This window comes from Hesperophylax consimilis, chromosome 1 (assembly GCF_061612785.1).
Source record: "Hesperophylax consimilis isolate HC1 chromosome 1, BYU_Hcon_1.0, whole genome shotgun sequence".
Lineage (NCBI taxonomy): Eukaryota > Metazoa > Arthropoda > Insecta > Trichoptera > Limnephilidae > Hesperophylax > Hesperophylax consimilis.
Window position 1 is genome coordinate 35442374 of NC_142836.1, and position 11138 is coordinate 35453511.

The window sequence follows — 11138 nt, forward strand, 5'->3', positions numbered from 1 at the left end:
GGTTATTAATAAGGATACAGAGCTCATCGAAGTGTTTCCTTAAACTTCTAATATTCATATTTAAAATCGAAAAATTAACATTTTTAAAAAGTAGATTTAGTTCATTTGGGTTTGTACATTTATAATTTTCATGTATATGGTTTTCTTCAGCCATGTTAAAGGTTGATTGGTGTTTGTATGTGGTGTTATTATTATTTATTCGGAGGGGATGTCTTCTGAGCTTCTTATTTGTATGATGGGAGATTTTTCATTTTTTCTCATCCAAATTTTTCCGTTCTTTGCCCAAATAAATTTGTACCCAAGCCTTGAAGATTTAGCAAGGTAAATCATGATAATATACTCGTAATTTGCTCAAAGTTTATCAGGAAGCCTGTTAATTCATAAGTAAGGCCTGCAATTCGGTTTTTAACTGGAATTATCAATGATTTGAAAAGAATCTTAATAAATTAATAATAGTCATTTTTCTCCCTGCAGGCTAATGAAATGGGGATGATGAATGCTTTTGTTTTCCTATAACAATTTTCTTTAAACGTTTACTGACTACGATCGATTTTAACCATAAGTTTGAGAAATCACAATTAACACCGAACCCACGGTTTATAAACTTCGGGGGAAGTATACTAAATTTAGCGCAAGTATTGCATTACAGTGTGGAATATTCGTGCTGAGTAAAAAGGTTTAAATAATTGGGTGGTCTATAATAACCGAATAGTCATTTTATCTTAAAATATAAGTCATAGAAGCCTGGTTGAAGAACATTAGTCGTTCTCTCTTTAAGTAAACTGAGTTGTATGACCTTTTTTAGGTTTATAAGTGAAATCCCTTGAAATTGTGTCGTTTCTGAAAAATCACTCAAATGAAACTTTACCTTTACAAATATTAATATACATGCTTTATCGCACTAAAATACTAACCTGCATGTATTAATGATTTTATTATTCTTCCTTCTTTCTATGTCAAATGTATTCATAATACGTAATTATGTTATAAAAAGTATTCATAATACGTAATTATATTGTAAAAAGTATTCATAATACGTAATTATATTGTATTACGTATTCATAATACGCAAATTATATTGTAAAAAAGTAACCATAATACGTAATTATATTGTAAAAAGTATTCATAAAACGTAATTACTTCGAAGACGATCATACAACATAAAAATAATCATTTAATCACGCAAATGGAATCGTTAAATTGATTAATATTTAAATTTACAACATTACCGATTATTTTAACATTTCAATTAATTAATAAGTTTATGTTAATCGTAATTGAATAAGCGATAATGATAATATTATTCTATCCCTCTCACTCAACGTGAAGGTAATAAATCAGAAGGAAGATAATATCTTTTTATTTATTTTAAAACGTACAATGAAATAAATAAAATATTACACACGTTTCATTATCACATGAGAATAACTCACACGTTATTTGAAATTCTTCTGCACTATTGAAAGGAAATAAACATTTATTAGTAGGTGTCGGTATTTGCAAGTGGCATAGCGACTTTGCCTTCACGGGCAAGACAAATTTAAATAACAATTTTGCTTACAATAACCCCATACAAAAGGGCATGTTATCATTGGGTATGCTGTGTGGATGGCATTTTTGAAGAAATGAAATATGGTAATTTCTGGGAAGGTAAAGAGTGTGTGGGGTGGGTAGAAATCTGGGAGTCAGCGTGTCCAGGAGTGACGTATGAATCCATCTCTCCTGCTGCCCTGCAAGCGCGATGGGTCGAGAGAGTCCGGCCGAAGACGTCAAAAAGTATCTCCCTCAACTGGCCTCACTTCATGCAGTTGGTGGGCGGATGCATCCTCCGTCAAGACCTGGACAAACATCACCCCCCCCATGAACCCGGGCACCCCTGCGAGTCTCGAAATGTAGCGAACGACTCGCGGCGACTTATGGTATAGGTGTTGGTTATCCAATAAAAGGTTCCCGGAGCGATGGTACCTACACCCGCCTCCCAAATTGAATATATATTTTTGTATTCACTAGGTAATTTGAAGTTATCGCATATATATATGCCCATCAGGCATCGGATCGGCAACGCCTAGCCCCATTTCACTGCAAAAAATCCCGAGGCGAGGCGATGACGATACGATGCTGTATGGATACCGTAGATACTGTGGTTTTGAACCGAGGCAATGCTGATCTGGTGCAGGGGTGATATGTGTGCGATAACCTTTAATCGTTTAAACGTAGGTATTAAGATTGTTGCTCACAAGACTTGTATGAAAATGAAGTATGTGTACAAATGGTAAAGGCTTCTCTTTATGATTTGTAATTGAAAATTGCTTTTAATAGAGAAATTCTGTCATCACCAATATATTGTGGCAGTAGCTATTTATAGTTTTATTATGTGCACAACCTGCATAAACAAATTTCGACACGAGAGCGTATAATCAAATCAGAAATTATTTAATACTTAAAAGCCGCAGCGAATAAATCCCGGCATATTACGGCGGCTGCGGGTTTTCGTGTCGGATTTATTATTCCCAGAGAATAAGGCAGATAACAGTCACCGTTTGCCATTTGTCTTTTCCAGTCTCCGACCTTCACATTTGCAGATGAGCACGTAACATCTGCCTTGTGTGCGCGGGAATTGCTAACATCTCTACCTCCACCGCAATACACACTCACGCCACTTTTTCAACTTTCAACTTTGCCAACACAATGAAAGCCACGCGTCCGCTAAATTATTCGTAGCATTTTAAGTAATTTAGCGTATTACGGCTATGCAGTTGGGTTGCATAAGAGGCTGCCAACAAGTGGGACTTCCTGGTACAGTTGTTTCTAAATTAAACAAAATGGTGTCATACATTTTCAATAAAAACGGGTTTCTAATAAAAACATCATTCAATACATGCAGCGAATAGTGTTGCATGAAATTCATAATAGTGCCAATATCTGGAAAACTAACGATATTTTACTAAAGTCATATTATACCCAAAGAACTTTTTTACGAATGATTTTTAATAATAATAATAATAAATGTTTTATTGTCTTCAGTTTTCATAACATACAAATATTACCCTCACCAGGATCTCCCGTGTTGAGGATTTCATTTCCATATTATTAAAATTTTGCAGTGTGAAGTAAATATACTAGTAAATACATCGTAGTAATTTTTCTGAAACAATTATAAATATAATTGCATGGTTTTTTTTTTATTTCAATTGAGTGGTTTGGATTTCTGTGGTTTTTTTATAAGATTTATATTTGAGATTTAAATGTTATAATATTATTAAGAGTTTTGAATGAGGGTGGAATTTGTTGTAGAGTTTAGAATCATTGTATAGTAAGCTTTTTTGCCCAAATATTGTATTTTTAATTACTCGTTGTATATAATTTTGACATTAAGATTATTGTTTCAAAAATACGTATTCTAATTGGGTGGTCTGAAACCTTGGCACAAGGTAGACGAAACGCAACACGGCATAGTACCCTAAAAAAATTGCCCCAAAAGGATATCAAATCTTGGTATACAAATAAATTAATGTGTAAGTAACAATTTTCTTTTAAATGTTAACCACGATGAAGAATAAAAAGTCCTTAATTTCATATCGGGTTTTTCTCTCAAATTCAACTTTCAAGGCTGAAACAAAAGGTTATTTGTATTCTCGTCAGCACAGTGCATAATTTCTAACGGCCTTCATTCATCTTCTTTCCTTTCCATTCCGGCGTACGATTTTTAAATATAATTTTTATATTACTGAAATTACCTATACCAAATTTTTATTTCCAAACATTGCTTTCACATCATGCTGAAAATCCTTCTTTTTGTGTTTATTCCCGCTAAGAATCCGGGTGGTTGGAAAAAATTGCTACAAAGGAACAAGCCCACCTCCATTAATAATTTCTTTTAATCAGATGTTGTAGATACAAAATTTAAAATATATTTACGTAGCTTTTGCGTTTTTTATCGAATATTATTGTTAAATATATGAAATGGAAGCTGCATTATAATTATTGTACACATAATTTATCTCTTATTTCACATAAAACATTTTAATATCGTTTGTAAAGGGTAAGTAAGAAATGTTATATATTCTTGCGTAGTGCGTAACATTATTCAAGTTCAATGAACTTTTAATTTTCAATATTGAAACTACTTATCATTTCAGACAAACTATAAGGTAGGTACCAAAATTATTTTTTAATTGATAATTCTTATTCGAAATTCATATTCCTTTTTTTCAGGAGGGTATAACTCCGATCAAAAATTGGAACCGTAAATATTGTGACGTCATATTGTTGCCTAACTATATCCACCAATGAAAAACTCTGAAAGTATATGAAATAAACTTTCAGAGTTTTTAATTGGTGTACAGTATAATAAGTGAGCTCCGAATGAGAATTGTACTGTCTATATATTGGCATATATATGGTTTTTAAGGACCAAGTTGTTTCATACAAAAAGCCCGAAGATATCAATCTAATGAGTGGTTTAAATAAAACTTAAAAGAAAGAATCATTTGAAGAAACTTATAAATATAAGTTTCTTCAAATGCTTGTCAGATGATGTTTATAGAGTTAAGATACGTTACTTAGAGTACGTGGTTTCACTGAAGTAGGTCCAGTGGACATTCTTTAGCGGCCGGTTCATAATAATAATAATAATAATATTTGGACAATTTGTACAGCGCCGCTTTTGTGAGATATCACCTCAGGGGCGCACATTTTCTTTGAATGGCTATCCTCTTCATAATTGGTGCTAAATTTTATTCGATTAATATGAATATAACGCGTCTTGAATTTTTATAATGTCATTGGATAAATACGTATTTTTTACGTTTACTAACATTCGATATGTAAATTTCTTCTATTGAAAGGCAATGATTCTAAAGCAAATATTATTTTTATAAAAACTTTCAGCTTTACAAATTTTGCAGCTATAATAATTTTTCACTAATAAAATAATATTCCATGCTATCTAGTGTGACAGTGGTGTAAGTAGTTATAGTTTATTTAACCCCTTGACCACGAAAATTGTCATAAACTCTCTCTGACTTCCCGGAACGCAATCGTACAAAATAAATCCTTGATGTAAATTTAAGAAACGATTTTTCAAAAAATTGCTTTATTTAAATTAATATTATTCAATATTTTTTCTGTAAAACAATAATGTCTAACATCTAAGATGACAGTTACCGGGTTCAATAACTTTATAATTGGCTTTTAAAGCACGAATAACTAAAGAAACATTCTTTAACTTTATTTCATCTCAACCTTTAGATAATAATGATTACATTTATAAATGAATGAATGGTGTTTATTTATGATGGCAGATCAAAGGTACCTTAACATTCTGGAAAACGCGAAAGAAAGAATCAATGAAGTCATACGGCTACTACTTTAATGGGTGGACAATGTGAATAATATCCTTCTTTGGAGTTTACCTTGTGTCCTTACAATGGCTTTACATAGGAATGGTAAAGTCTAGGAATGTTAACCGCACACTCATAAACATTTATTGTATAATAAATTAAAGAAGATATCCGCTCGGTGGTGTTGTGACAGGGCCGGACCTGAGCCAAACGGCGCGGCGCCTGGCGCGACTTGGGCCCCTTGTCAAAACCTGTAGACGCCTAGATAGGTGATCACTGTAATCAATAATATTCGTATGATTTATATTTTTTATGTAGCGCCGCCATTATGAAAAATATTCTCAAGGGCGATGTGTCAGGACTGTTAAGTGTCAGATAATATCAGATCCATGGTGCCTTGAGAATTCGGCGCCCGGAGCGGACTACTCCAATTGCGCCCGCATAGGGCCGGCCCTGGTTGGGTATGTAAATAATATTCTTCTGGACTTAAGATTTTATTGCACATTTTCCGACTGCTGTTTTCTAAACCGTGTTTGTGTAGGTAAGTACCTGCAGGACATTTAATAGGTAGGCTATGTGTACAAATTATAATTATTCTCATTTGTACCTTGCATAGTGCATAGTATAAATACTCCAACTACTTTGTAAACCTTTGCAATTGTACGCGGTAATTTGTCCATTGAAGAAGTGCGCGTAGTTTTATAATTGTGATGATGTTTACGGTAAGGAAAACACTTTTCCGGTTTTAACAAATTCCTTCAATGATTTAAGTTGAATAAGTTGCGCTTATACTTCATTCAAACCATTCGTTTGGAAGAGATTATAACTGGTTCAAAGATTTCAAAAAAGGTCTCTGCAAAATTTATTGTACCGACAGTTTTTTAAGTAGCGAAATAAATGTGTCAATAACACGTAGACAAACAAACGATAAAATATTTGATATGATCCTAGATTATTTAAACATTTGGTAAAAGTTTTAAAAATATGAAAACCTAACATTAATAATTATTGTCCCTGTAAGTTTCATGCTAAGGGATGCAAATGGAAATTATTTTGAATATTTTTACAAAAAAATAACGTCAAATTGCAAATATAGTTACTGCACAAATCTTTGATATGTAATTGTGATCATAAACTACAGATGCAACACAGGCTCATGTTTTAAAATCAATTATGTAATAAAAGATAGGGAATATTCAAGACTGTTGTTTTTTTACAAATTATTACGTGCACCATGCACCATAAATTACAATATTGTACCAGCAAATAAAACTTTTTCCATAAGACACAAAAGTTTTCCGCTGGGGGGTTTTGTCGTAAATATTTGATTTGATAGGGATTTTCTTCATGAATATAATCAGTTACTTGTATTTAAAGATTCTCTGTAAGTTAACAGAAATGACTGGCAGAAATGATAAAACTTCCTTTATATGATATTTTGCCATGAAGCATTGTTCTATTATATTTAGAACTCAATTGATTGTAAAACACATTTGAAATTTGGTTTTCGTGTGAGGGTTGTTCTTAGCAAACAATATTATAGTAACGCGAACACCCAGCACATTTAAAGCATTTTTTACATTATTTTGAGGAACAACGCTTAATAAAAAATAACTTCAGATTGTAAGAAGGGGAACTCAAACTCTTTGTTTTATTTAATATTTAATATCCAGAATTCAAATTCACGCAAACTTGAAAATGTATTTTCTTTAATTTTTTAATTTTTTTTTTCCATTACTATTTTAACTAAAATGTTTTCAAAATATCCAATCATAAAAACACCCTCATATACATCGTTTTTTTATAAATCATCATTTTTCTTTGATTCAAAAGAAATCATTCGGGATTCGACAAAAATATTATGCAACGATTTAGACAAGTGGTATTTATTAATATTAATCAAAAGATTTAAGCCTGTGACAGACCAAGCTATATTATCGTGGCTTGGCCTATTTTAGCATATCGCTCGCCATACATTCCCATCGCATTTGTATCGCGAGCGATATGATAAAATAGACTAATCCATGATAAGTGTAGCTTAATGTGTCGCCCACTTTATGCATCCAACAAACTATTCATAAATTGAGGTACATGTATTTAATTTAATTGTGTATTTTTATTACACTAATGATAAAAAACCGAATAATCACTCAGCACTGGTGATTACTCACATTTTATCATATTTGGAATTAAAGGAAAAACTTTGTTGTTTACTGCGACATAATCGATCATTATCTACATGAATTATAATAAAATATAGACATTAATGTTGTAATAAACAAAGTAATAAGACATTACATGGCGAGTATTTTTATTCAATTCACAATTGAAGATATTTAGATAGTCGAACTGGTCGATGTAGATGTAAATAATTATCGGAAAAATAATTTTCATTTTACTTACAATTCAGCAATGCTTACAGATATTATTTTGTTATATGCAACTTGCCATATTAAATTTCATAACTATAAAATCACCATAACCACTCGAGCGATTGGTGTCATATGTACACATTTAACATTTTATTTATTTAATACCATTCTTAATATTAATATGGAAACATATGAAGATACTTACAGTGGTTTAAAACCAACGAATCCACCTAGATTTGACCGTTTATCCAATATGTTTTGGTTCTATTAATTTGGCACATTTTTGCAAGCGATTGCTGAAAACGTATTGCAAACTTGGCATTATATACCAAAAATCACTCGAGTGGTTAATAAAAACACGCAAATTGACGTAACCTTAAATTCCACTTCTCTTGCTATATAATATTATCTTCGTGACTTATTTCTCGGCGTTTAATAAACTATAGTTACCTACTGTTGACTTTCCTTGATCATAACCTCACTGTTCTGGCGGAAAATATAAACTTGTAAGATGTACTACTGAACAAAATTATGTAAAAGCAATACCACTAATAGCTTTGTTGTAACGTCATCATATTTCTAATAAATCAAGCACATTTCACAAAGAGATGATACAACGAAACTTCCACATTATGTAATGTCGGCTATCTCAAAGGGATTAAATAATCTACATCCTTATTGAAGAGCAATCATATGAAAAGACTTCAACATTAGACATTTATTTAAACAGTGTCGTACCTTCAAATGTATCACTTTTCATTACAGAAAGCCTTCTTCCTGTTTGCGCTGGTGGCTGCAGCGTCTTCTGCCCCCGCAGGAGACGAACCCATTGCCATCATCAGCCAAGAATCCAAAATTGAACCTGATGGCGGTTACCAATACAGGTATCATTTCACTGTCTATAATATTTATATGCACTGTCGTCTTCTGAAAAACATTTATTAATTATTATTTTTCAATTTAATGAATTTCTTTATTTTATTCGTGCTTGTTTTAAAAATTTGCATAAAAGAAAAATATTTTTGATTGAAATCGTGAAGCAAAGATACAAATTAATAATATGTTACTTAACATTCTTAGTTTTAAATAATTTAATTTCAAACTTGGGAGGGGGGAACTAGTTTATTTACTAATAATAATGCTTTAAAAATTGTAAATATAAAAAAATAATAAATTCCACCATCGAAAGTATTACAAAAATTGGACGGTAATTAAATTATTGAAAATATAAAGAAAATAGCAACAGAATGCATGTGAAAATCATTGTTAAAATATCAGTCAGTCTATTGGCTTTGGAAAAAAAAGTTACATAATTTTTTTTAAACTTGGTTGCTTCTGTCGTTTCCATGATAACTCCTCAAAAGACAATTAAACACACCTTAAAAAGATGAAATAAAGTTATTAAAAGTGATGAAACAAAATCTATGTTAAATAGTTACACATGTAACCTATTTAAAATAGTTTTTTTTCATCACTTTTCATAACTTTATAACACTTTTTATAGATGTGTTTAATTGTCATTTTGACGAGTTATCCGGTCACCATTATATTCCCAGATGTTCTAGGTCTCACTTCGCGTTGAGGATAGTTCGGATTCATTAAAAACTTTTAAGGTACCATTTTTAAGTTTTACAACCAGTAGGACCTTACTTTAACAAAAGTTAAAAAATAATGTTTCTTTAGATGATTAAATTTATCAGCACCTAATTGGTTTTAATCAAGTATTATGCAGCGTGTACAAGTACGAATCAAAGTGCGAGCCGATCCACGAATTACGGGACAGGTACGAAGCAATCGAAAACGGCATGACACGCCGCCGCTTGTATATACGCAGCATTAGATTTTAAAATATTGAAAAAGTTATCAGTTTTAACGACGATGTAAATATTTAGTAAAATTTTATATCCATGTGAATTAATCGGCAATATCGTTTATTTAACAAGTTACGAGACAGCGAATGGAATCAAGGGGCAGGAGACCGGCACTTTGAAGAAACCCAGCGATCCCAAAGGAACTGACGTCATCGTAGCACAGGGCTCCTACTCGTACACGGCGCCAGATGGCACCGTCATCTCTCTCACCTATGCCGCTGATGATGAGAAAGGATTCGAACCTTCGGTAAATTTACTGTTTTTAATATGAATATAACACCCCAATAGGAGCTTTAAATCAGACTCACTCCTTGTTTCATGAAACGCCATTATGCATAATCTCATGCAATCTAAATATTTAACTACTTGCATTTTAGAAGTTTCTAGTTGAAGTTACCAAAAGTCCTCGAAATATAAATTGTATTTGCAAAGAAGCAAAGGGATAATTTTTTGTTGTAAGCGACTCGTTGATAAATCGGTTGAATTACAAACTGAATATATTCAAGTAGGTAAGCACTTTTTTATTCGTGCCTTTGGTTCAATTAAAATACATGAACACTAAACAAGTACAAACACAAAAACAATATGTTCATGCACGCAATAAATTGGCCATAAGTTTATTCTGAATATTACGTATGGTGAGATTATGCTGCTGTTAATTGTTTATTTGAAAAAATGAAGATTGTATAGCTTACAGAGATGAATGATGCATTTAAAAAAAGTTATTTAGAAATCTTCCTTTTACTCGTACCAACCTTCTGAAGAATTCCGTTTTCCCGTCTGCTTAAAGTATATATATACGTATATAAAGGTAGTCCTATTTTAAGTATCAAAGTTATAAACTATCTTATCCAACATGAACGGTTTAAAAAGCAGCATACGCATTATTTTATTTATTGCAAAATTATTATTATTATTACTTTTCAGGGAGCTCATCTTCCCACCCCTCCCCCAATCCCACCAGCGATCCAAAAGGCTCTGGACTGGATTGCGTCGCAGCCTCCAGCAAAGAACTAAGTTAATTTCCTGAAACCAAACTCCAACTCCGAACCAAGGACAATCAACCCCTGCTACAATACAATCAATGGATACGAATCTTCGAAAAATTATGGAATATGAATTATTTATCTATCTATTATTTTCACCTCATTCGTTTATCCATTTTATAATAATTTGGGTAAATCAATGAAGTTAATTTTCCTTAATATTTATATGACTTTTTAACACTTTTTTTCGTGTACCTGTGGATGCAGTGCCATCTATGAATACCGTGTGATAACCATCTTCATTGAAGTGTAACAGATGATCATGTTTTAATGTGAAGATGATCGTTTCTTTAATAACTAAGAACTTTTATATTATATTTAAAGAGCATTGAAAAAATATATTTATATAAAAACTAATTCAGCATAAAATCTTTATTTTATTTACCAATTTTACTTTATAATAATATAGCAAATCCACAAAAAATAAAAAATAAATAATACTTTTAACAGAAGTATTACACGTACTCGACATCTTAATTTTCATCCTGAATAAATTAGAATTTTTTT

At 31.7% G+C, this 11138-nt stretch overlaps 1 protein-coding gene across 1 annotated transcript; it reads left to right on the forward strand.

Annotated features, from left to right (window-relative positions):
• The first annotated feature begins 6007 nt into the window (after window positions 1–6007).
• On the forward strand, window positions 6008–10927 carry LOC149426769 (endocuticle structural glycoprotein ABD-4-like). Its single transcript, XM_089633138.1, has 4 exons — window positions 6008–6064; window positions 8480–8598; window positions 9658–9832; window positions 10513–10927. The coding sequence occupies exons 1-4, from the start codon at window positions 6053–6055 to the stop codon at window positions 10600–10602; spliced, it is 396 nt and encodes a 131-aa protein (XP_089489264.1). The 5' UTR covers window positions 6008–6052; the 3' UTR covers window positions 10603–10927.
• Window positions 10928–11138: the final 211 nt, after the last annotated feature.